General features: G+C 42.5%; 1 protein-coding gene and 1 long non-coding RNA gene across 3 annotated transcripts in view; both read right to left on the reverse strand.

Annotated features, from left to right (window-relative positions):
- Nucleotides 1–3,826: 3,826 nt before the first annotated feature.
- CALM2 (calmodulin 2) lies at nucleotides 3,827–17,527 on the reverse strand. Its single transcript, XM_050893033.1, has 6 exons — nucleotides 17,450–17,527; nucleotides 12,894–12,924; nucleotides 7,414–7,557; nucleotides 7,234–7,340; nucleotides 6,190–6,325; nucleotides 3,827–4,732 (listed from the first exon to the last, which is right to left on the reverse strand). The coding sequence occupies exons 1-6, from the start codon at nucleotides 17,450–17,452 to the stop codon at nucleotides 4,704–4,706; spliced, it is 450 nt and encodes a 149-aa protein (XP_050748990.1). The 5' UTR covers nucleotides 17,453–17,527; the 3' UTR covers nucleotides 3,827–4,703.
- A 1,311-nt stretch (nucleotides 17,528–18,838) lies between these two features.
- LOC127015234 (uncharacterized) overlaps nucleotides 18,839–27,607 on the reverse strand; it is a 48,464-nt gene continuing 39,695 nt past the window's right edge. For both annotated transcript variants that reach the window (XR_007766303.1, XR_007766304.1), the window contains exons 4-5: nucleotides 23,180–23,267; nucleotides 18,839–20,599 (exon numbers count right to left, since the gene is read on the reverse strand). This is a non-coding gene — a long non-coding RNA (uncharacterized LOC127015234). The remainder of the gene's footprint in view (nucleotides 20,600–23,179; nucleotides 23,268–27,607) is intronic.

A 27,607-nucleotide genomic window follows, 5' to 3' on the forward strand; every position in this document is an offset into this window, starting at 1 on the left:
GACTTGATTCTTCAAAAACAAAGTAGATAACCTAACAAACTGCGACTATTCTTGTAAGAAAGAACTTTTTTCAAAACCAGAAATTGGAGTAGATGCCGTATGTTTGTTCTCACTCCAGTCACAAATTGTACTAGTGATAAAGGTAGGCATAAGTACAAAAAAGATAGCTGAGAAGATACTATGATAAATATATGTATGTAAAAATACACTTACTCTAACAAACTCTATCAGCGCTCTCTCCTGCTCTGTCCCAACAATGATTCTATCTCCTTTTCAAAGTTCTGTTAAGCATAATTTATTATGCAGTACCCAAGTTTTTTCAGCATTGTCCCTTTTGGCTGACCATGACAGGTTTTTTTATACTTGGACTGCACACCCCAGTGTAATTAATATACATTGTCATCTCAGATACCTACTGTTCTCACTTGGAAAAAAAAGATTGCTTTTTAAGAGTCATCTTTACAGAAGTTCTTTGCTAAACTGAACATTTGTAACTGAAAAGTCTATCATTTGACAGACTAACTCTGAATTAGAATGAAACTTAAGTATCCATTACAACATGAAGACTTCAATGGAAGGGCCATTTTTAAATGCAGTATTTCAAGAATTTTTAAAGCCTCTCTAGTATTTCCCACCCACCCAGGAAGTGGCCAGCAACAACAATGAATCCTGAACTAGGGAAACTCCCCTTACACAACAGTTAGTAAACCAGTTTAACACAGCTTTTCTCTTAATTGGACTGAGTTACTGTCCAAGAAACATGGTAGAGTCATAGAAGTGATATACATAAATAGAAGAAAGCAGTCGTTTTGCTACTCATTGTGTCCAGGTTGTTACCAAACAATTCCTGAAAGGGACCACTCAGATGCAGCAGATTTAGCTACCTTACTCCTGCAGAGTCTTTAGAGACCAACGGCCCCATTTGAAAGACTATATACCCAGTCTGCACTATCTCCAGTGGGCCCATCACCTGTACTCCTGCATTATATGCTCATCTACCTTCGGAGCTATAGTCTTCCTCAAATAATTAGACTGATATTATTCGCAGGCTCCTAATCCTCACTACTGTCTCCTTTACCCATTAGCTGCCCCAAATTTATTAGCTGTATCTTAACAGGCTGCAAGCTTACTAGCTATTATTCCTCATCCAGCGATATATTCCCCCACCAAAACTCCACAGCTACAGGTGATGAGGGAAGTATTTATTTTCAGGACAGCTTCACAGCCTTGAGGTACACAGCATCTTCTATAGTCCTGCTTGGTGACTCCTAACACTACTAGAATTGGTTAGAGACATACTCTAAAATTTATCAGGCTGTAGCAAGCAATTACACTTCTTCCTTCACTGGGAAAGACCACCACATGAAGATAGAGCTGCACACCATGGTAAGCCTAGGAAGCCAGCAGGGGCACTTTTACTTCACAGAATCATTTAGATTGGAAGGGACCTCTTGAGATCACCTCAACCAACTCCCTGCTCAAGCTGGGTGGCCTAGAGCCGCTTGCCCAGCACCTTGTCAGCTGGGTTTTGAATCTGCAGAGACTCCACAACCTGTGTTTGACCCCCCTCATAGTAAAACTGTTTTCTCCTGTTCAGATAGAACTTAATCTTTTTAAATTTGTGTCCGTTGCCTCTTGTCATACCAGTGGGCACTACCGAGATGAATCTGGCTCTGTCTTTGTTCCTTCCCATCAGATTTTTATACACATTGATAGGATCTCCCCCTAAGCCTATACATTAAGGGAACAGGAGTCTTTAGGCATAAGATCACTCACCTCACCCCCCAGTTCAGAATAAAACAGCACCACCAGATATTTTACTGCAGTGTTGTACCACAAAATTTTTTGTTCTTGCTATTATAGTATAGAAAGTAAGAACCTCCACTGTATTTAACAGACAAGACGAAGGATTGTATCTTAGCAAGTTACTAGAAGCTGAACTTGACATTTCAGAGTATTCCTACATACACACATATCCAGATATCTGCTAGTGACCTAAGGACTACCTGTTTCACAATAGCAAAAGCACCTCAGCCAAAAGGTTCAAGTTGTAGTGATCAATGCCATTAGCTTCCACCACACTTCTTTACTGACTGTACCTCAGAAGACATTCTTCCATTAGCACAAAGTACTGAAAAGTATTACCCCCATTCTGCAGTTAAAGTGTGATGTAAACAGGGCTACAAAGACTTCAATACTGACCTAGAAATCAGGCATTTCATTTAGATAACAGCAACACAGACACTCACACTAAACAAAACCAGCAGCTTTGAATCCTGTGACTAAACACTCTGAACAGGAGCAGCTAAAATGACAGTAAATAAAGGTGGCCTTCTCATCACACATTCTTCACCCATTCATTTTATGAAAGGCAATTATCTCAGCCAAGGCAGTCTTTCAGAATGGAGAGGACCCTCTCCTTTTTACCTTAGTCAGATGCTTCCAAATGCATGCCGAGTTGTAGCAGAAGACTGCGGGTCAAAGTGTGATTCCCAGTCTATTGAAAGTCAAGACACCAGACTGGCAAATAGAAATTCTTGTCAGATTCTTGTTTGCATTACTTACCTCTAAAAATAAGGCTTCCAATACTCCTGCAATTCAGAATCTCAAGTGGTTGTTCTGATGCTTCTGTCAAATTCTCCTCATCCTGTGCCAGTTTAAGCACCTATGTCTTGTCCCCGGGCTCCCAGGCCACAGGATGAAGACTGGACAGGAAGTATTTGTTCAGTCACTCATCTTGTAGAATGCAAACCCTAACTGCTACAGTATTTAGACTGCATAAGCCTCCTGAATCAGACTGCCAGTGCACAAGCAACAATTCTAAGGAATTCTGATGCTGGCAATTTACACACTTTTGACAAGCCTCCTTTGGAAAACCAACAGAGCTGCTTATAGTCCTTAGGGAGCAGGGCTTTAAGATCAGTGACCATAAACATTTAAATCAAGTGTTTCTGAAATCTGGTTGATCAGCTGTCCTGATTTTACATTTTCATTGTAATTATAAATACCTCAAAGATGATTAAAACAGTTTTAAAACATGTCTTAAAACATGCTGGGACCAGTGAGGGTAACGAGATGGAGGGGCCAATGCTTTGTTTAAAGGCAACCAGAATCCCCAAGATAACCATACAGCATATGTAAGATCAGTCAGTTCTTGCCAGGAGAGTCCAGAAGCAAGGGGCACAAACAGCCTCCGGCATTCTTTTGAGGTCTTGGATTTGTCCTTGGTCAAAACCAGGTTTGTTCTCTGCTTTACAAAAAATTTTAAACCTTGACAAAACACTAGTGCTAGAAGCACAATCATGCTCATTAGCAGATCAGTAAGAGAATGTCTTCCTTCTGTACTTTGAGCTGACTGCATCCTGGATGGCAACTCAAACATGGCAGTTTCATAAAAGTCCAGGTGTGAGACTAAGTTACCCCAACGTAGCAGCTGACAGGGAAATAAACTCCAAAATAATTAAAAGAAAGCAAACAGGTTTAGTTGTCCGAACAAGGATTTTAATTTGAGGTCAACTATTGAACTAGGTCAACATCCAGTTCACAATGTCTACAGATAGTGGGCATAGCCAGTCACTACGGTAAGTTTATTGAAGCACCAAGCTCCACACAAGACTAAAATACATTTTAAACTACTAGTAAGAAAGCTTCTTCAAGTCAACAATACTATTAAGGGCCAGAGTTTAAGGACTACGTTTTCACCTTCCAAGCTATTTTAAGACAGCCAATCCATTGCATAAGCAAACCAAACTGCTACATACTGAAACACAGAGCAGCAACTGTATTGAACAATTCCTGTAAATAATTCAAGGATACATTGAAACAGTATGGGTAAATTGTAATTTTTTATTGGAAAACAAATATACAACTTGGAATGGATTTGAGGCAAATCGTGCCATAAGCAGATTTTTTTGAAAAGAAGTGGCTAAACAAAGTTTAAAAAGCATAGTAACAAGAGGAGAAATGTTTTCTGGTACAGGACCAGCAGTACAAAAAAAACTTGTGTACGAGTACCTGGATAAATCACCCGTTTTGCATTAGTGCAACTTAAGTTTCATATTGTTGACTGTCAATCGTCCACAACGTTAAGACTCCACATTTCAACAACATGTTACAGGTATGGCCACAAACAAGTTACTGTGAAGTAAGCTAGGAGAATGATTTTTACAGTGCATTAGCCACATGTATATATACTATTCACATGGTTTTATCCTGCAGTTAGCTGCAAGAGTCCTTATCCTCCATCAGAGAAAGCGGAATAAGCTCCTTTATGTACTGGAGAACTAGAGCCAGCATGTTGCTTTAACTAAGGAATTGCTAATGCATGGTAAACCCTAGCATACTTTATGTAACTTGTTACACTAGTCATACCTAAGTCTCCTAAAGAAAGCTACTTTTTTTTTTTAAACAGACAACCCAGATGTTCCCTCAGTTAACCAACTCCATCAAACTTTAGATGTGCAGAAGGGCTTAAATATCCAGAGTAAGCCACATGCAACATTTGTTACTTAGATCAATTTTCCAAAAATCAGAACAATGACAGTAAGATAAAGGAGAAAAACATGGAGGAATGGCCTTCTAATTACTATACATGCATATTCTTTCGACAGTAAGGGAAAAACCTTTTACAGATAAGTTACAAACAGAGAAAAGGCAAATAAACAATTTTGTACAAGAAATTTAACACATTCTGTACAACGTCTTCACTTCGCTGTCATCATTTGTACAAACTCTGTAAAAGGAAAGAGTTGCATAAGAGTTATTCAGAGAAAAATCTGAATTGCAAGATCTGAGAAGTGATCTGCCTTACTAGTGCTGAACACTGTTTCAAAACTATGTTTTCAGTTATTCAAAAAAAAGCATCTTCAAGACAGTCCTCTTTTTCACCAATCGCACCTAAACCCCTCTTATTTTTAATGGCAAAAGGCCTTTAATTTTATCAAAAAAGTTGGTCCCTCAGTGAATTGAGGAACAGCCTTACTTCCAAAATAAAACATTAGAGGGTCCTCATGCCCACTGACTTACAGATAGGGACAAGATATCTAAGAACGACTAAGAGATCAATAGAAATTGTGCTGAAGTGACAATCAGTTAAGTAGGCATACAAGCAAGACATTGCGTTGGTTTCAATTTTGTCCAAAGCAGAATAGCTCAAGTCTTACTATTTTACCTGACCAGCTTTAAACAACTGAATCATTCCTTATTCACATCACATCGGAAGTTAGATCCCACAAAATAGGATTCTTCACTTATCTTGCTGAACCACAGTTTCAGGTACAATAACAAAAAGAAACCAGGAACCTAAAAGGAGTTAACTGGTTGCTTAAGTTTCAAAAGAGCAACTTGAAACAAGGGATGCCTACCCTCTCAAGTGCCAGCCTCTAAACAGTCTATTCTTCAGTAGAGTTATGGAGCAGCCGCCTTGCTCATTAAAACGCCTTTTCACTCACAGATGAGTGCTCATGCTGAGGCCACAACCAAAAAGGCCTTAAAGGGAAGCCACACCTACACCTCAGAAACAGTAAGGGTATTAGCTGAAAATACCCTAGCTCTTTTCTATAAGATGTTCAGAAAGTTAAAATGAAAACAAGCTTAGTGCTTCTGATCTGCAAGCAATTGTCTAACAGAACTCCTCCTGCTTGCACGACTTCATTTAAGTTTCAATGCCAGGAAGAATGAAGGAAATAAAAATAAGCTGCTGCTGCAGCTGATTTGTGTGGAATTATTTAAGAGGTCTTCTAAAGGTCTTGAAATTTCTGCATATTTTAGAGGCTTTCCCCCTTTAATTAGTAATTTTAAAAGCATTAATGAAAAATGAGTGACTTGCTACAGTCAGATCAACATTCATTAGTGAACAGAACAGTATGAACAGTATGTGAACATCTCTGCTAGCTTCCTTATTCTAATGGTCATTAGACACCATTAGATTTAGAAAGTTATTTCTTACACTGCACAGCTGAATAGTCATTTTTTGCCTTTGGCACAAACACAGCAATAATCCACTCAAATTTAAACCTATTTAGATGTACATGATGTACTTACTAAAAGACATGAGCTTAAGGGAACACTAACTGTTTAGAAGATCTCATCTAAACATTGCCCTATTTAAACTTGGTGTGGCTATCAACATCTACACCATCACCAGTATGAAGAGCACTACACAAAAAGAATCAGTTAACAACTCCTTACCTTCATAGTTTACTTGACCATCACCATCAATGTCTGCTTCCCTAATCATTTCATCAACTTCTTCATCTGTTAGCTTCTCCCCAAGATTTGTCATCACATGGCGGAGTTCTGCAGCACTAATATAACCGTTACCATCCTGGGAGGGGAAAAAAAGGAAGACTGAAATAAACTTGTCTAAGGCCTAGTGACTTAACTATAACTTAAGAATATTGCAGAGCAAGTTGAACATTAAGAAGTTAGCACAGCTTTAACCACTAGCATTTGCACAAGGCAAATGAGAGCTGTAAGCATATCTTCAGTATTGTCCAGGATCTTAGTCTTAAAAAGACATTTTAAAAACAACTTATCCAATACAGTCTAATTTAGCTGTCCTATCCAGAGACATTTTTTTAATCACTGACAAAGCAATCAGTACCTGTCACAACCTTTTTAGGTGACAGATGCCTATTCAATCATGTAACTGTCTGGTTCAAGTGTCTATTTCCTGGAACAGAAGCTACTTACCTCATTCACCTGTTTCATGGGAGTCCAGCACAAAGCCACAAGGCCTTCAGAGACCACTCTTACATATTCCATCCTAGTTGGGACACTGGATATCGAAGTACTAGTGTATACAAACTCTGGACTGACTTTTTCCTCCCCACACTCCAAGGTACTTAACATCACATATTTTCTGTTTAAAAGTGCATCTTGCTGTAGAAGCTGAGTAACTTTAGACTCATTTAACAATTTACTTAGTAAAGACTAAGTGAAAGATTTAAGATTACCATTTTGAATATTTAAGCAATTTCCCTGCCAAACTTGTACACAAGTATTTTAGTATCACAGCAAGTGGTAGCTTAATAGTATCACCCACTACTATCACGATGACTCATTTGACTTTTAGGTACAGTACCACAGTAGACTGAACTTTAGGGTGATGAGTTAACCTAGAGGTTCTAGATGACAGGACTGCAGATACCCCTCAATTCAGTAAGGAAGCTCATTAGAAGTCAGATTGAGTTTTCATAACAGAAATATTTGTTAAGGTAAACATTTTAGTACCTTGTCAAACACACGGAACGCTTCTCTAATTTCTTCTTCACTATCTGTATCTTTCATTTTTCTTGCCATCATTGTCAGAAACTCCGGAAAGTCAATTGTGCCATTGCCTGCAAGATAGTTACTTTGTTAGAAAAATGCATTTTATGCACTTTATTAAATTACTTATTAGTAAAATCTTACCATCAGCATCTACTTCATTGATCATATCCTGTAGCTCTGCTTCTGTGGGGTTTTGACCAAGTGATCTCATCACTGTCCCCAACTCCTTTGTAGTTATAGTACCATCACCATCCTTGTCAAATAGTGAAAAAGCTTCTTTGAATTCTGTACAACAACAAAAAAGGAGTTAATCCCTTCAGCTTTGAAATGTTAAGTCTACTTAATCATAGAAGAATCCATTGCTGCTTATTGTTGAAAATTACAAAATTTGATTTCATTCTCTTAAAGTTTTGGTATACTGCTCAGTCTGCTATAATTATAATGCCCATATGGAAGCACCAGCATCTGGAAAACAACCCACCAGTCTACAAATTAACCACATGTTGACCTAAATAAAATGGAAGGTCATCCATTTCAGAAGTACTCAGATGTTTGTTACTATCTACCTTGAACAAGATCCCTAATACAGAGCTGAAAGGAATAGCTGTCTGCAACTAGAATGATCCACATCCTTGGTAGGAACTGTTTATCTCATGAGAAAATAGTACAAACTTACTTTGAAAAAGCTGGAAAATGGTACTCAAAATACAAATGCTACAGCTTAATAGCACTTCTATTACTAATAGAGGAGACAAGTCAATGGAAAAAGGTATAATCAGACCAAACCAAAAATAGGAGAAGGGGTAACAGCTTTAAACTGAAAGAGGGCAGATTTAGAGTAGATGTAAGGAAGAAATTCTTCACTGTGAGGGTGGCGAGGCACTGGAACAGGTTGCCCAGAGAAGCTGTGGATGCCCCATCCCTGGAAGTGTTCAAGGCCAGGTTGGATGGGGCTTTGAGCAACCTGGTCTAGTGGAAGGTGTCCCAGCCCATGGCAGGGGGGTTGCACTAGATGATCTTTAAGGTCTCTTCCAACCCAAACCACTCTGATTCTATGAAACAGTTTCTCATTATAACTCACTTCCACTGGACATGCAAGTCTGAACAGTATATGCCACATGAAGCTGCAGTACCTAGCACTGTAAGTCTTAAGATCTGGCCATACCAGCTAAAAAGAAACCTCTCCCAGCTCTCTCTCATTGGACTTCTGCAGTTCTTCAGTCTATGTATATACACAACTCCAGTCAGTTGTTCAAGGAGGAAAGTCATTGGAGTCTTAATTTCTGAAAAGCTGCTTAGAAAATTGCTTCAGTCCTACTGTAACCTGAAACAGCCTTCATAGAACTAGTCAAAAACAGTTTTAAGACTGCTTAACTGTGTTTCGATGCTACCTCTTGACCCCCTACAAGGGCTGTATTGTAGCCAGCAGTATTAATACAAGTATAACATGTTTAATTGTCCAGTCCAAAAATGGAGTTGGTTTTAATCCATGCCATCTGTTTGTCTTTGGCCACAGACCTTAAGTAGCTCACTGGACTGTAGTAGCTCATACACAAATTGCAGTCAAACATGAAAAACTTATCTATTCCCTTGTATAGTTCAGATCCTTTTACAGCTTTCAAGGCACCCAAGATCATGCCTTTGGAGAACTCATTGGCTCAAGGGTACTCCTCCATCAGAAATACTTCCAAGAATTAATTTTTCAAAATTTCCAAACAACCAGCTTTCCAGATGGTGGGTTTCCCAGATCAGAATTAGTCACAGTAAAGTTGTGTTTTCACATGAACTGCATAGTCTTACTTCATCCATTTCATACTCAAACACTCGATGTGAGTACAAGCTGGCAAGTGTTAAAAATGCAACTACAAAAATAGGCTTTTTATAGTTCATGAATGCAGCTATAATACCAGAGCCACAGTTGAGTCCCATCCAGGAAAAAAACACTCTTCTACATCTAACAGTTTGAAGTGTTCCAAAAGCCAACTCCTGCTGTTCAGCACATAAGAATCAGAGCAAGGCTACCACAGGACCAAACAAAACAGTTTCAAGCCAGTATTGTATAATCACAAAGTAGAAACAGGCCTACCCACACAGGCAGCTATAACCTGTACCTACAGTAACTTCCAAACAGTCTCTTGTTGTTATTCAAAATGTTTAGCTGTTAACCACTTCATCCTTAGCTTGAAGATCAACTGTCACTAACCCAAACATGAAGCAGACTTCACAGTACTGCAATGACCCTACTTAGAGAAAGTAATACTATTTTTACAGAAAATTCAAAGACTTGCTTTCTACAAGACAGGCCATTCAGTGGTATATTCCGAACACTTCAAATAAAGTGTTCAACTCTTTACCTTTCTTTTACTCAAAGATGCTGTAGGATAAGAAACAACCAGCTATAAATCATAACCATAAAGAAAATAAAGTGAGTCAAAGATCAGCAGCATATTCCTGTTTGAAATGCTCAAGTTAGGAATACAATCAAAATACCTCTTTAACCACTTCTAGGAACCATCTCCAGTAACTAGAACAAAGGAACAACAACCTATGCAGATACAGTTTAGACTAGAACAACCTAGCAAAGCTTTGGAGGATATGTGGCAATGGCCAGTGAAGGCAGCTATGAATTACTAGAGTTTAGTGAGCAACTCAGTTCCGGCTTCCTGCAATGTAAGATTATAAACCACACCTCCCACACTTAAGAAACACCTTATGACTCCATGTAGCATGTAAAACAAATCCTCCCTCTATTCAACACTCCTGCACATCAAACTGCAAATGAAAATTCTCTTGTATCCTAGATAAGGCTAACCTGTCAGAAACCTGAGGATAGTGCTGGCAGAACCACTCACCTTCAGGCCAGCCTACAAGGTTTCAGCCTTTCCTTCCTTCTGAAAAGCACACTCCAAGAGAAAAAGACTACTTAGAGGCCCCACAAAAAAAGGCTAGTCCAGCAGAACGTGAACTCCAACACCCTAGCTCAAAATGTTCTATTCAACAATAGCTTCTGAGGCATCTCTGCACCACACCACCTTTCCAGATGAAGTGGCAGTCTTCAGTGACCTAATATGTTCAGTGAACCAGAACTACCATTCCCACTCTCACACAGTTTAGCCAGCTATGTCTGGAACTTTTATAGGAGAACATCAATTGTTCTCTTCACAGCTACCAGGAGCTCAACACTTAAACATGACTATTTCTACTATGAAATAAATTCTAAATAACTCTTGTGGTCAGATCCCCAACAGAGAACCACAGCAGTGTAAAGGAACAAGGCATAACGAACACCATACATAGGCCTACTTGTTCAGAGAGCCCATTTAGACTTCTTTGAGGTCTAGTGGAAGGAAGTATAGCTCACTAGACCAGTTGCTTTGGGACAAAAGCATCTTTACATTTTTTTCCCCGACCACCCGCATCAAATGGTCCTGACCTATATACCTTTTTAAATATAATGCTTAACCAAAGGGATACCCATCTGACTCTGCAACTTCAATTCTTACTGAATGAAGTTGCAACCAACACTCACATTCTGTACCTACTCAGCTTTCAAAATCAGTCTTTCATATGAACAAAACCTGGGAAGTCTTTCACCCCTACCTGTAATGACAAGAAGCTTCAATCCTATATGACCAATGAGTTCCATAGGAAATTAGAACATCTGGAATCGTTAACAACTGTATTCTGGTGCTTCACAGCAGAGGTGGAAGATTTGTTTTAAGCCCAGGAAAAGTAGCTGCTTTAACTACTTTGGCCTTCTATTTAAGAAAGGGAATGTTGTCTCTACGTTGTAGTACCATTTTCTTAAGCCTGCCTTCAAATCAAAAGCTAGGTATCTTCAGATAAGCTGAAATGGAATGGTAGGGGGCTCAAGCCTCGAAAACCACAATCTCTGTAAAACACACAAACTGCACATGTAACAGTTTTCCCATGCAAGACACTGGCCTTCAACAGCAAAACTAAGCAAACTGCTTAGTCAGCTGCAACCCTTCCTAAGCAGTACTAGGGGTGGTTCCCTAACAGACCAGCAGTGGGCTTATGTCTTCACATCAGAGGTTTATGGTTTACTTGCAAACACATTTGCTTCATGAAATACCATAGCTGAACTGAAAGTGGCAGGCCATTTTACACTGGATACTAACACTAAGTTATACTTTCTTTCCACACAGATGAAAACCTTCTATTCCAGTATGACAAGCTTATTAATACTCACTTTTGGCTCTGAGAACTATACTATCATTACTGAATAGCTAACATTTGCACTAATCCTGAGGTAGTGTTAATAAGCTTCCTGTTGATATTCCATAATCAGCTACATCAACTAATAAAGCTTCTACAGTTAAGAACTGGAACAACAAACCATTACTGAAAAGACAGTGACAATTGATAAAGCCTGCTCCAACTAAACTGATCACAAAACCCCTAAGATATGTAGGCCACTTCCAGAAAAAAAATGTTGAGTTGAACTAGATTTGGCTTGTGCTTACTCATAAGCCAGTACCATGGCAACAAGTAAATAGACTAAGGACTTTCCACAAAACCATAATTAGTCTCCTATGAGTTAAAGCAAGCTTCTGAAGTCTAAAAGCTACAGAAGAATGTTCTTACACTTCAAATTTGGCAATTATGGTAACAACAAACTAGCTCATTATGACACTTCTGTTTAATACAGTGTCTTCAAGAGCTACACCGTAGTTAAATAGCAATACCTCTCAGAGGCTGTTATTTGTATGCTTGACCTGGTACTATTAGATTAGCAGAACCCCAACACTCTCTAAAATAATTTCACATGACAGTTATGCACACTGAGACTTTCTAGTATTAACAGATCAAACACCTTGAAGTTTTTGAATGTCCATGGCAAGGCTGAATTCTGCATTACCAGCTGTAAGTCACATCAATTATTGAAGTTGAAATCAGTCTTCAGAGAGCAGTGACAGATACTAGTTTGTACAGCCTGCATGAGTAGGAGACATGATAACCAGAAGTTTTAGCCACTAGCAGACAGTTGTCAGTGCATAGAAACAATTGTTAGGGGGCCAATACTAAGATGTAAGAGATGCATATTTATTTAAGCATTTCAGAGCAAGCACCAGACCATCAGAACAGTACACAGAACACTTGTGTCCAAGTACACAATGTAGTTCCAAATATGGGATATCGAGTTGTCATCATGAAGCCAGTCTCTGCTGTCAAAAACAGCCACTCTGAAACATCTCCACTGGCAGGAGACTGCAAAGTAAATTATTTTTGTCTTCTGTTAGAAAAGCACTCCAGATTCCAAGTCTTCACCAGATATTCAACCCTGCCACTGCCTTTCAGTTTGCACTTGGGACAATTTGGTAGTCATGAGAGAAAAAAAAAAAAGAGTCCCAAGTCTACTAGCTAGTAAAGCTGTGAGGATTGTGTAACTATTCTAGAGGACAGAATTTCAGATTCATTGTATCCATGGTGCTTTTACAGTAGATAAGCCTTTAAAACTTAGGTAACAAATTAAAACATTCCACAATACTTCTTTAGTATCTAAGAAAGCTAAATATCTTGTGTAACACAGACTGCCACTGGATTAAGAGATATGCCAGGTCAAGTAGGAGTAGCAACACAGCACATAAAAACCTCACCTGCAATCTGCTCTTCTGTCAGTTGATCAGCCTGCAATAAAAAGAGAATATCATTATAGTTGTAGCAAAAGTTCAAGGCAAAATAAGACACAGACTTGTAGAGGCCTCTGAATAGGGTAGCTGCTCTTCAGGACTTATCTGTAGCATTCTGAAATAGCTCTACCTAACACAGCTCAAAAGTCATCAGGATTGCTTGCTAAGTAAAAACTGGTAGCCTGTCCTCATTTCCTGACCCTGCAATATTTGGTACATCCAAATAATGTATTATCATGTATATCAATCCATTACCCAGGCAACACTAGCAAACTCAAGGAACACAAGTCCCTCTAGGCTGGTTTTAAAAACTCATTAACACAGCAGACTACTGGTAGTAATACTTTGGTAAACTAGCCTCAGCTTTAACACTAAACACTTTAGGTCTAATTAACATGGCAGTGACCCCCAAATCTCAAATTTAAGGCAGACTAATCTCTTCCGCTAAGTTACAATGCTATAATTAGAAAAATATACTCTTCTCTAGAATTAAATCATCCCTTGATCAATATGAAGCTTCATGTCCAAGACCTGGCTGTAAAAAACAAAGTCCATATAATCAGTACTAGCAGCTTCAGCCCAAACTGGTAATTTCAATGCATTTTTCATATGACTGTCTAGACTTTTTTCAGACTGTTGTCTACAGACTCAAGTAGCATAAGGTAGGTTACAGGGCCACTAGAGAAAGGTTCAGTGGTGTAAGACATGATCATTTCTGTATCAGCTGGGTAAGCCCTAGTTTATACCTCATTTTGCTCCATCACTGAACAGTTTTGAATCAACTCGATTTGACAGCAATAAAAAACCTCAGTTTTCGAGGCCAAACCCAAAGTGGACTTCACTCTTGAAAGAACACAAAGGTGTTTGAGGACTGTAGAAATACTTTCCCTAGGTTGTCAAGTCAGCTGATTCTTCAAACAAATTCTGGATAGCTTCAGTTGAGTTGCAGTAACAAGGTCATACATTTACTTCAAGGAAGCTCCTTGAGCTTTTTACCCCATAGTACTCCACCAAAGAGTCAAAAAGCTTTAAAATACAGAAAAGATACACTCACTGCCTAAGTTCAACACCACTTTTTTAGTTTTGTTCCTATTGTGACCATTTCAGCAACAACCTTTTTATAATTACTGCAATATTGACAGTTAGAAACATTTTCAGTCATTAGCTGTGCCCACAAAGGTGTCTCTACACATTAGCCATCTGCCAATGAAATACTTAGAAAAAGGTATACACACCACCTGTCAATTTTTACTTTACTAATTTCAATTTGAATTATATTTCTATATTGCATACAAACTTCGAAGTTACCAGCTTCTGGTATTCTTCCTGTAACAGAAGCGAAGTTAGCTGCTCAAGCAATCAGACAAGAACTAAACTGCTTACAAAAAACTATGCATACAATACAGCAACAGACCAAGATAAAGGCCACGATCAGTGATTTCTCAGACTGCCTGTGGCTCACCTACTGTAAGAATCAAGACCACACTACTGAGCAACTTCTAGAAGAGCAGCCAATGGGTATCTGCAGCTATAGACTCCACTTGTTCCAATTTCAGCAGCTGTAGGAAGTATTTCCATGCAGGCTCACTTTTTGTTTTTAAAAAAATGAGATAGTCTAGGGTGGCAGCAACACTGCTGAGAACATCACCAATTCAACATTAAGCTTTGGGATGGAAGCATTCTGCTGGTCACTTAACAGAAGCCTAACAGATTTTCGCTTGTCTGGAGTGTATCATTAACACAGACACATACCTTTGCATGCTATTTACATTTTTATTGCTCGCGTGAAGAGAATGATGTGCACATTTCTGTAGGATATTTATATCCACAGAAAGCTGTAGATCAGATTTAAGTAGCAAGAACCTAGTTTATTTAGGCCAATACTTATGGGTTACCAAGTTGAGTCACATACTGTTTTATACAAACAGTTTTCTATAAAGACATGACATTAAGCAGTGTTGAAGCTGTTAAGTGGTCCCAAACTCTTCCTCTCTAACTCTTCCAGCAACTTAAAACATCCTACAGCCGCTAACCATAAATTTGGATAAGCTTTGTCAGTACCCATAAGATGGAAAGTGTTTGAGAAGAGCACGAAGCTTATTAGAAGTCACAGGTATACCGCAGTTGAAAGATAAGCTAGGAGGTGGGGCAAGGTTGAACAAACACCATCTGTACTCCGCAGTGCAAGGCTCTGCAGGGACTGCTGCGCAACAGCAGTAAAAGGCGGAGCCAGCAAGTCTGCCAGATCACTCCCTCACATGCTGCTCAGGTGGCAGGCTATCAGCCCGGATCCATGCATGCAAGTTACAGGCCACTGTGGTCTTCCTAGAGGGGCCTTCTGGAGTTCTTTGTCCTGAATTTAAGCTAGATACTCCTGCACCATACATGTGACAGTATGCATACCTTCAGTAATGCAACTCAACTTCAGAAACAAACAGTTAAATTACAACTGTAACATGCCTATGCTGAAGTTTTGACATACCCCTTACTATGGCCAAGATCCACCTGAAAACCTCATTTGATGAAGTCAGGACACCCATCACAGCTTTGACAGGCACTCTCCGATCCATGTTGCAGCACTTTCATTTTCACTGCAATAGCTCCCATCCCCCCACCCCCAGATTATGTTGAGGGCCTGACAACCTAAGCCTCCTAGGAAAGAAGGGGAGCTGTTGTGTGTGCAGCCATTTCAGTGGCACATGCAGCCTCTAGAGGTAGTGTTTCATTACAGTCGTAGCTGCTATGCAGTAATCAGTTTGGAAGATCCTCAGAGCTGACTAACACTGCCTGATAGAGAGCTATAAGCAAATCACAGAACAGATGACACCATTCCCCTCCAAAACTTGGCATTTTGGTATACTTCACAGGTGTGAAATCTGACTGGACAGTTCTGTTATGGCAAGATTAACTGAAGAACAAGAAATAGACAGACTAGCATATAAGGGCTAAAATTACACTTAGAGTACGTTAACTTATTTGGGGAGCAAAGCATTCTGCTTTATCTAGGATGTGCAGTATGGGACAACATATATTCACAGGTTTAGCCAGTGTGGTCTGTCAGGATGAACTATAACCACATTCAAAGTGTCACTGTGCCTCCTGGACACACCCATCTTTATAGAGACCTTGCTTGAAGATACTCCATTTTTGGTTCTGTACAGATGACGACTAAAAGCATAACGGTCTTTTGCTGCTAGATTCACTGTTTTCCTTTATAGATGGTCTGCTGCATAGGTTCACAAGTCAAGCAAAAGAACAAATTCGGGCTTCTGTTCACCCAATTTCTTTGCCCAGCAAGAGCACTTCAAAGAAACCTGAATTTTAAGTACCCATCGTTCACATTAGACATGGCGAGTTGATAGTGATCTGATTCCTTAAAAGCATGTAATGAATGAAAAGACAATTCCACTATACTGCATCTTCTGTTAATGCAGAGATAATACTAAGTGGTCACTGATGTTGCTTTTGCAACAGAATTGTTCCTTTTTGTACGTATTTCAGTATCCACTTGTTTTAATTAAAAAAGCTAAACTCATATCCTTTAGACCGAATTTGAAACAATTCTCCAATTCCACAATATGTGTTCTATTTCGACAGTCGATTAAAATCCTAAACAAACGTATTGCTAGGAAAAATAAATTGTGCTTGATCAAGAAAATGCAAGACTGTCCGCCACAATGACCAAAACGGGAAGCCAAAACTGTTAAAAAACCAAATCCCTTGTTCAACAGAGCCACCGACAGCAAGGCGTTATCATGAAATCGGCAGGGGAGAGCGGCTCCAACGTGAGCTGACAACAGGTCTAGCAAGGAGGGAGATGGTGCAGTGAGGCAGCCTGCCCCTCATCATCATGCTGCTCAGAAGCTGCAGGGCTCCGCACTGCATTATTACCAGGCGCAACACACCTCGCTAGCGAGCCAGACATCTTAAGCGCTCGCAGCAGCCGCTGCCGCGCCGCTGCCTCCCCAGCCCTGTTCAGCCGCACACGCCGGCTTGCCGGGGGGCGGGAAGCGATAAGAAAGTGGAGCTGGTGCCATCGTGGCAGGCTCCTTCCCCCCTCCCGGCACCCCCCCACGCGGGTCTCCTCCCAGGAGGAACCGTTATCTGTCCCCCCCCCTCCCCCCGCCACACACGCCCCGACAAAGCGTCATGGCGCTCGAACCGAGTAGCAGTTTGAATTTTGAATCCGCACCAACGCCCCAGGGCGGGAAACGGACCCGGGCGGGATTCGTCCACCACCACTTCCTCCTACGCACACGGCGCCTCCGAGCGGGACCCTACACCCCAGCCTGCCCGCGCTGGCGGGCTAAGCCCACCGGCCACAGCAAGGGACGCCTTCACCCCTACCCCCACCCTTCTGCAGGCGACCTCGCCCCGCACCAGCCAAACCACCTGCCCCTCTGCCCCCCGCCTACCCATCCGCACCCGACCACAGGCACCCCCACACCCCACACCCCCCCGCCCACTGAGCACCGGACCAGCACCCGCAAAACCCCATCGCTACCCCATGCCCAGGGACTCACCATGGTGGCTCGGCCTGGCTGTGGGGTGTGGTGGAAGCTAACGGCTGCACGAGGCACACGAGCAACCTGCCCGCTCTACGGCTCGCCTCACACTGAGCCCTGCCTGGCCGCCAGCAGTGCCTCATAAACCTCCTCACAGCCCGCCCGGATCGCTCCGCGCCGCTCCCTCCCCCCTCCGCTTTCCCTGTCAGAGAACGGAGCTGCGAAAGAAGTGCCGGCTCTTCGCGCTCTGCTCGGCAGGCCCCCCCCGCACACCGAACGCGTCCCCTTTCTGCCCCTGAGCCCCCAAGCCCCGGCGCAGGAAGGGGCGAGGTGCGGGAAAGAGGGGGGCCGCGCTTGTGAAACGCCGGGGGGTGTGGGGGGGTGCCGGAGGGGGCAGGCTGAGGGACTATTTCTCTGGGCGGAAGAGGATTTTAGAAAAAATGCCGAGGAGTGCAGGGGCTGCAGAAGGAGGGCGCTGATTGGTGGATTCGTACCTGCAATGCGTCACTTGGACATGCACAGTCTGGGCTGGGAAGCGGTTACCCCTCCCCCCGCCCGCAGTGCGCGAGGCCCGGTGCGGCCCGGCCCGGCCCGGACTTGCGCGGCCCAGTGCGGCGGGGCCCGGCCCGGCCCGGGGGGCGCCGCCGCCGCCGCCGTCGGCCTGCCCGCCCTGCTGTCCCGCTCCCTGCGCCTGCAGCGGGTGGGCAGCCTGGGGGGCGGCAGGCGCTGCGGCAGGGTGTGCCGGGCGGGCAGGGCCCCAGCGCCCTGCTGCCGCTGCGGGCACGCGCGTGAGGAGCGGGAGCGGCGGCGGCCGCCGCAGAGGGCCCGGGGGGGGGGAGCGGGGCGGCGAGGCGAGCTGCGGAGCGGGCCCGCCGCGGCCAACGCGGCCTCTTTCCACCGACAAACGGTGGAGGCCGCGGCGGGGGCAGGGAGGGAGGCAGGCCCGGTTGGAGCAGACCCCGGGCCGCAGGCCTCGAAGCGGGGCCGCGGCCCGGCGTTGGCCGCAGCCTCTCTTGGTGCGTTACCCTGAGACTTCACCGAGGTGCACCTGAGAAACGTATCCCCAAGAGCGCGTTGCCAGAACGTTTCCAGCCTTATCTCGCTGTGCTCCGGAAAGCCTCACCCGCAGAGTTACTAAATGACACTCGCTCTGCATCCAGCACAGTCCAGAAAAATTCCTGCCTCGCTCTGCAAGCCAGAGATGCTTCATCGCTGGTAGCATTGTTTAAAAGAACAGATTCCCCTGTTACAAGCCACATAGAGCCTGGTCTTGTGCCTGAGAAGGGCAGATGGCCAGCAATTCTGAGCTAAAATCTCGAGTCTCGGCAGGGTTTTCTCTAAGGTGCGTTTGGGCAAATTACTCCAGGCAAAATTTTCAAACTTGCAAATGTATTTTCAAAGGCATATAATGTACTTAAAATGAACAGATAATTCAACAAATAGCTGCCATATTGGCTGAGTTCAGTGAAAGCAGGCCTACCTGTCATCTCTGAAAACCACAACGCTTATTTTGGGACCATAAATACGTTACTGAACTTTGGAGGCCCAAGCCTGAGTTTTCTGACCCAAGTTTGAATACAAATTACCAGTCACGTTACAATAAAAAATACCTACTTCCATATCTATTGCAAGAATTATTTAGTTGATATTTATACAGTACTTGTAAACAAATAGTATTTTATACCTATCTACTCATTACTGTTATTACACAAACTAGAGCAATGGCTGTCACTTTACACACTAAAGAAGTTTCACTCATCTCTGCTCTTCGCAGTCTTTTTGGTTTATAGGCCATATAAATAGGATGTGCTTGGGAGGGGACTGGCATGAACAAGCTCTTCACAAAAATTCTGTGAGTTTTTCCCTCTGAATATTAATTGGAATTCTCAGGCCTGCTCTCTTTTCAGAGCTAATCTTGTGTCCACTGGATTCAGGAGCAAAGGGGGAAAAAACCAGAACAAGGCCTGGTTTCTTAAAATAATGAGAGACCCCTTCATCAAGCCCAGTGCCTGTCATGCTCTCTGCCTCACTTTGTGATCATAGGGAATACAGAAAACAACACCATATACTGAAATTTGGCCTTCAGCCTTAAAATCTGCAACTATTTTGTGACACACTAGTTTTTTAGGCCTCCTTTCGGCTTAAGTGTATTTGTAGTCCACAAATCAAGCACATCTAAACTATTGTCTTTTCAAACTCCGATAACATTTTTTCAATGTGTAATATATACGTAGATGAATAAAATACTTTCCAGAGAAAGGAATAAATGCCAAGGTTATTGTTATGCACGCCTCCTCATACCTCTGTGACATGAAATAGGAGCAAATCCCCACCTATGGTCGGGCTATGCTCGACGCAGATAGATGAGGCATCAAGATGGCTCCAAGCAGTTTCACTCCTCCCCATGCCCCCTTTGGTTCAGTTTTAAGGATTGCTCTGACGTTCCCAACTTCTTTACAGTCCCAGAAGCGTGAATCACTGCAGGCAAGTTCTTGACCAAAAAATTCGTCACCCGCTCTAGATTTGGGATAAAAGTGGCATAGCACCGCTCAGGGTGCATGTGTGTCGCACCCTCAAATCTGGAGCAGAGCAGAATGCTGGTGCGTCTGTGTGGAGCAAAACCATCTCCTGGGGAGACGTTAGCTTGGGTCCTGGCAACGAAAACGCCCACATGTGCCTGGTGCTGGGCCTGATTTACCAAGCCCTTCCCTTGGCGTCTGTCCTTTATCCTCACAGTATCTCGGAGAGGCAAAACATCGTGACACCCAGCTTCACGGGTGGGTTACTTGGGTGCCAAGGCTCAAGGAACTGATTGAGATGAGGTATATAAACACTTATGTGAAGCAGGTCCTGAGAGATTGGATGAAAAGTGTATGGAAGGGCTGTACTGAGACAGCACGTTCTGCCTGAGTCCTGTTCCTGGAGCTTACCACTGGCCGTCTCAGGAGCATGGTGGCTGTAGGAAACATGAGCCCCACAGCGTAAATAAAATGTAGGCTCTTTAATTATGGCCTAAGGGTCCGCCGAGGAGCAGGGACTTGAATGCAAGAATTTCAGGTCCCAGACAACCTAACGACCATACCGTGTATTTCTGTAAATGTCCATTGAAGTACTGGGTATCTGTAATTTATTAAATTCTTCGTACTCTTTGTAGTTATGTTCAGTTTCCTGTAAAGGTAGAAGAAGTGGTCATTCAGAGCATCCTCTCTCTGCCGTATGTTTCTTATGCCCCCTGGTTGCTAGATCTCTTTCTCTCCCCTTTCTCTGTTCTTATGTGTCTCCTTTTTTCCATCTGCATTTTCCTCCAGCAGCACCCATTTCCTGTGGGTTTCATCACCACCCCCACCCTGCTTCCATCTGTTGAAGAGATCAGCCACGAAGTTAACTTGCAATTATACTACCAGCGAAATTACACCAACACTTACAGCGGCATTACTAAGCATTAAAGCGAACACCCCAGTGAAATTAATGGGAGAGGGGGGAATTCACCCCTCTCACAAACAGGTTGCCAGCAATCTCAGGCAGGTAAGACAGCAGCTTCTCAGGTATATTGAGGCCAGGGTCCTCTCTCGGTAGCCTAGAGAGGCAGAATTGCTTTCCAGCAGCCTAGCTGACGCTCTGCAGCCTGCATGTGCCATGAGAGGCAGGGAAATACATCAAATGACCGGCCGCAGCTGCGGGCTGCGACTCTGACACCTCTGACAGAGCAATAATGGGAATTGACTGTAATTTCTCTGTCGCAGTGGTCCAGTATAGCTGTACCAACCTGGACTTTTTAACATGATAATTTCGCTCTCTGGTATGTAATTTAATAGATTTGTCAACGTTTGTGTGCTGTGCTTCCCCCCCCACCTGCAGAAATACAGTCTTATAAAAGTCCAGTTTCAGGATTGGGGCAACAAATTAGAAAAGCAATTTGAGTTACAAGGTTAGATGAGCTGTATTTGCCAGCAATTTTCACAGTTACTGTATGTGGTATACTTAATATTGTGTAAATTCAATTTATTCTATCGTTTTAATAATACTTCAGTGGATTGTGTGGACTGATGTATACAGAGCGCTGTGCAATGGCATAAAACGCTACAGGTGCCTCCCCAAGTTTTGCTATGTCATTTCTGTGTAGATTACAGTAATAATTTGAACAACCTAATTAGAAATTAATTGCAAAGTTTGTAAGTGAATTTCTGAGGTAAGAAGAAAAAAGTTCTCTACTTATAGCGAGTACTAAAACTTAGCATTTAACTAACTGCTACATACAGAAGGGAAATAGCTCATGGCTGATTTTGCATAATGGGTCTAATTTTTTCCAGCTTTGTCTGTAATAGAGAACCTGCCACCCTGAGAAAGGCCTTTATCCCCAGTTCCAACATCACGGGGATAAAACTAGGGTGTAAATCAATATTTAGCCACCCTGATGTACTTGGAAGGCCCATTCAGCCCTCAGCAAGGAAAAACTTTGCGCAAAATTTTAAGGAGCTAAATGAGACATCCCTATTTCTGATATCCTGAGAGCATCTATTGATCAAACAACCCAGAATGCTGAGAATTGGGAGGAACTGGGGTGACTGCTCATCCAGCTACCCTCACCTCATCTGGATGGCAGCAGCGGTTAGGAAAAAATAGAGGTTTGTTGGTGTGTTGGGTGGAACACACCGCCTCTAATATAAACATGGTGGTGGGAATAGCTGTGCGTTTTCCTTGCGTGTTGAAAGCCTTGCTCTGTCCTTTGTGCCAGATCCCTGAAGCACTCAACGCCTGGACTGCATAGTGCCCGTAAATCACTGGGATGGCACTTCTTCCCCTATGGAATAGGACAGGGGATTCCTCCCACTGCTTCCATTTCTGTAGGAAGTGCATAGACGAGAGAGCACGACGTGGTCCGAGTCCCAGCTAGAAGGGACTGCGTCAAACGCTTTCAGAATATTATGTTGCATAGCTATGTCAATGCTGAAGGCAATGCAGGCATATCCAAATTAGCATTTAAGTAACTAACTCAGATATGGAGAGCAAGGCAGCTGTAGCAGTGTTGGTGCTTAACACGGACTGCCAGACCCACTCAAGAAGCCATTCAGGTTTGCAGTTAGCGGATACAGAGCTCTGTTGGGGGGATTACACGGCTCCCCTACTGGAGGCTAGATGTTGTAAAGCTGATTCAGGTGACCTAAAGCTGAGTCTTTAACTATTTTGTGACCATTCACTAAAACAAAACAAGACAGGAAAGTCCAAAAAAGTAAATAGGTGCACTCACATAAAACTGAGAGAGGCTGGAGGAAGATGCGAGATCTAATCGTAGGCTCTAGACTAGGATCAAGAGTAGAAAGCCAGTGGGACTCACAATCTTTTCTTTGTTGTTTTTTTTTTTTTTTAAAGAGATAAACAACTGCTTCCATTTTATGAGGATTTCTGATGGAACATTGTCCATAAACCTGCAGTATTTTCTGGACTCCTATGAGGAAAACATAGGTCTTCATCTCACCAGCATATCATTCTGGAAGATGAGAAAGCTGCCTGGGCAGAGGCAGTAGGAGATCCCCTTTCTAAACCATGTTCTTGAAGTACAAGAATAGATGGCCCTCAACACTAATTATGAGCAAGATCTTGCTTTTTCTGTGTTTCATTTTCTAAAATACCTTAATAGGAGGGAAAGCATAAAACCCATATTTGCTCCAAGGTAACAGAAATCCCACAGTCATCATCTATAGTACAGTCCTGTTTTCCAGGGACTGGAAATAATAACATAACACTTACAAGAGGTAGCATAAAGTCCAGGAAATCGCAGAATGTATTCCACTGTCTTCGGATTCTGCAAAGGCTTCTTTTTCTTTCCTTTCATGAGCTGTAAGAGAGAAAGTCTTCAAGAGTCATCTGCACTTCCACACATGGGCCAGAAGCCTTCGTCCCTGAGAACCGCCGCGTGATTATTATCGTCACAATGCTTACAGCTGCACCGCGTGAGTCGCAAGCTGTTTGAATTGCGTGCTGCATGTCTATGGACACGGTAACGAACCCTCATTCTCGAGCGGAGACTCTCTTCAGTTTGATGAATACGACCGAGAAAGTACTTGCAAATGCGCAGTGGCTAGGATTTTGCCATTTTCAGTGGGAACACACATACAAAATATGCTTATTCACCAACCAGACTATGCCATTGTTATGGGTTGGTTTCAGTTTGCCCGAAGCCAAGCCCACAAAATATGGAGTGAAGATAAAGTATAATGGAATTAATAAACTTGACAAAATGCATCCGAGCAACTGTTTAAACTTCCCCTCGTGTGGAGATCTAAGAAGACAGTGGTCAAGGAAGAACTTGGTAATTCTCCATTTTGATGGGAATAGATGGCTAGAGGAAAAATATGCTTTTCCAGGTCTGAAGAGAGTTTTGGTGACTAGCTACATGGGAGGTTTTCATCCTAACGTATTTTTTCTTCATTAGCAAATAAAAATAACAGAATAATAGCTAACTCCTATTAAAAAATTACTGGGGGATGCAAAGCAGTGCTTATAATAGAGTTATTGCTGCAACCTTAATTAGGGCATAGTGCCAAATACCTCTGTAATGAAAAACAAATCAATTTAATGATGCTTTCCCATTACCTTTTTTGGGGGGAATGAAATGTTACAAAATATTTTGCACACTTCCTATTGGGGACCAGGGTGTATGAGACTGATTTACAACAGAATGCAAAAGGATTTTGCTTAAAATCGGTGCAGATAGATAGACAGGCAGCTGCTGGAACTGAAGGTTAAAATATGTTTTCTTTTTCTAATGACAGCAAAGGATGAAGCACTTACCGACTATAAAATTTCAAATATAGTATAGAATCTGACTAGACTAAACATAGTATATCTACTTCCCTTTTTCACCCAAATAGACATTGTTTCACCTAAACTGAAACTGCTCTGGAAATTCAAACCATGTCATTTAGTCTTGCGCTCTAGGGTCCTGCACATTTAAAGTGATTTTTGTCCACATACTGACAGCTGAAAAGCCCCACCTCTGTTAAAGTCAGTAGGTGTTTCACAGGCTTTCTTTCAGTGGGTCGCATCCTGAGCATCTTATTCACTTTTTCCTCTATCTGTACTCAGGCATGCTTTCAGAGGAGTTTATCCACCTAAGGGCTGACTAAATACTGAGCAAAGTTCAGAATTTGGCTGTCTTTTATAAATAATGATTCAAAGGTTTGATTTAGCTACAGATGAGCCTGAGCCACAAAAATTGCATCTGGCTCCTAACTGTGTCAACTCCCATGGCAGAGATTTTTTTTCCCAACATGTTTTATTTCAGCCAAAGCTTGGCCTGAAAGTTCATGCAGAAAGACAAACTGTGAATCAGAAGCCCGTATCAGTGCTCCGGGTGAAGTGCGTACCAAGATAGCCTGCAGCCACATGCCAGCTTGCCATTGACCTTTTATCTGCATAAATAGTCGTGACCTTTGGGCTGCTCAAATTAATGCTAGCTGCTCGAGCAGTCAAGTATCACAACCCTGTTCTGCTCAGGCCGCATCTCTTTGCCTCTAACCGCTCGCGCCATCTCCTTCGCTGGGCGATGGAGGTAGGCGGGGGCACGGGGCAGCTTTCTTACCTCTGTGGACATCCTCTGCCTCGGAGGAGATCCACCACTGACTGGCTAAGACCATACTGCAGCCTCACTACATCGACTGAGCGACACAGAAAAGACAGAGTGAAGGAGCTGACAATCCGCCTTCAGATTGACACTTTTCTATAGGGCACAATAAACATTCACTTTCACTCTTGCTTTAATTTATTGTGTCCTCTCATTAAAATAAGTCCTAAAAGAGTTTTAAAATCAAAAGAAAGAAATTGTTACCAAAACAGTTATTCTTTTGCTAAGCCTCAAAGTGAGTTGTTTTGCTTAGAAACTATAGTAGATCACTAAACCACATATTTCTTTTTAAAACATAATCTGCTTTTTATTCAGTGGACTGTATGCTGTATAGGGTTTAATGCCTATTATTTTCTCAGTAGACCAGAGCTAGCATGCTCTCTCATGTAAATAAACATTTAGTCCTGTTTCAAAATGCATCATTTGTGTCCCTGAAGCCACAGCAGTTTTAGTTATTTTTGGAAATAGGTATTTGCACAGTTTTACAAGCACAATTTTTCCAATTGTTTAGAAGAGATCCTTTGGTTGCCTAAATGACGATATTGACTAGGCCTGGAAAAAAAAAAGAGTGGGATACTTTTAAGGATATAAAGCAGGAAAAAAATACAAACATTTTCAAGGTTCTCCAAGACGACAACTGCAGAGGCACATTTCAAAGGGAGGTTACTATCCCTGAAATTTGCTCCAAAGCTCTTTTTTTCCTGATTTCCTTTAACTAGAGCTTTTTTCTCTTTGACTGTTTCAGTCATGGGATAGCAGACACCAAGTGTATTTATCAACCTGATGTACGTTGTCTGCATGATGCTTTAAAAATTCAGTTGATTTCTTTTATACATTCTGGAGACATTTTTAATTGCACCAAGGAAGTCTGTTAGGCAAGTAGTGAGATAGCTAGTCACTAATCCCCGTGTTTTTAAAACTAATTTTGAGGGAGCCATCCCACAAGTAAGAGTGGGAGCTCCATGGTGAAGCACACACCTGCCGCCTTGGGCAGACAAGTTGGAAGGGAACTAATTGTTCTGCTGCATCAGGTCCTTCAGCTCCACACCAATGTCTAGCCCACAGCGGTCGGGGTGAGCTGAATTTCACCCCACGTTTCAGGAATATCTTCTTGCTGGAAGGGCTGCAATGCCACCCATATGGTCCTTGGTCAGCCACCCAAAAAGCAAGCATCCTGCCTCTTTCCCAGGAGGGTGATTTGGACAAGGGCCACAAGCTCTGAGAATGAGTCGGGAGAGTGCAAGACCTGCAGATGTGTCTTTATGCTGTGCGGTTGGAGTGGGTGCAAGAGAGGATAAGGGCTTCTTGCTCCTATTTCTGTGAGCAGTTGCACAGAAACAAGACCCTATGACTCTCAAAGTCCGTTTGCCAAATTACGGCATCTCCCTCTTTAGTTATACCTAAGAAAGGGCGTTTATGTTCCACCAGAGAAGCAAACGAAGGGAGGGCTGGTCTGCAGCCTTCTCCTCTGCAGCCACTGAGCCCCTTACGCACAGGCTACGTTACAGCTGCAGAGAGGAAAAAAATGTGGGCTACCCTTGCTGAAACATTGGCAGCACATCACTGTTTACAGCTCTTGCTGCCTGCTTTTACCAATGACAACTTAGGACAGGAATAGGAAACTTCACATGATGATGAGGTCAACTTTTTTTCGCTTGTCCAGTGCCCCAGACAAGCACAAAGCTGCTGAAGTTAAGATTTATGATTGCTTGCAAAAAATTGAGCTTGAGCCACGATTTTTAGCTGGCTTTTTTGTGTTATCTTTTATAGCACTTCCAACAGCATACTCGTTTGAAACTTCTAAAAGCAATTTGGTTTGCTTTCATTTGTTCCTCATTTCAGCTCTCCCGCCTTGATTATCTGGGGCCGTACCAGGAGCAATTTTAACTTGACCCGTTCTCGAGTAAATGAGAAGGCAACGCATGTGTTTGCAAAGTGTGTTTAACTTGTGTCTTTCATCTGTGGTTAATATTAAGTCTATTGAGCTACATAAATAATTCACTTACAAACCTGTCAAACGGATAGTAATTTCTTCCCTTCTAATGGTTTAATTTCCTTTTGTGTACCTGGAGATAAAATCTTTCATGTGTGGAAGAGGGAGGGCTGCTCAGCTGTTGTTCTCCTCTGCCCCCATCCCACTACATACAACATACATAAATGTGTGTAAAAATGTAGAGGGGGAATAAACCACTTTACATGTCACTTCTGCTGTGGCGGTTTGTGCATGTGAAGTAGACTCCTGCTTGGCCTTCTGGTTTGGATAACAGCCCTGTAAAATCATTTCTACCAAGAAACTAGGGATGGGTTTCTGTTCTCATGCAAATGAAATTAGTGGAATTATATAAGCATAAAATCAGAGGGGAAACTCTTGTTTGCTCTTTTGTGCTTTTATGGAATTGGGCTCCTTAAACACGAATAAGGCGATGCTGTCATAAGAGATGGAAAGCATGTCATCAGGCACTTGGCCTCAGGAGGACTAGCCACAGCACTTAAGACTTGCAAGCCACGCGATGCATACAGATAGCTGGGTGTCAAAGGGTGGTTTGAAACAA

The sequence above is a fragment of the Gymnogyps californianus genome, chromosome 3 (assembly GCF_018139145.2).
Source record: "Gymnogyps californianus isolate 813 chromosome 3, ASM1813914v2, whole genome shotgun sequence".
Classification (NCBI taxonomy): domain Eukaryota; kingdom Metazoa; phylum Chordata; class Aves; order Accipitriformes; family Cathartidae; genus Gymnogyps; species Gymnogyps californianus.

Bases quoted from the DNA above. Each gene is read 5' to 3' on its own strand.
- CALM2 (XM_050893033.1), bottom strand. The intron at 7,558-12,893 runs GTGAGGTTTTTA...GTTGTTGTACAG, and splicing joins GACAGAAGAGCAGATTGCAG to AATTCAAAGAAGCTTTTTCA. The intron at 6,326-7,233 runs GTACTAAAATGT...TTCCCCTCCCAG, and splicing joins CGTTCCGTGTGTTTGACAAG to GATGGTAACGGTTATATTAG.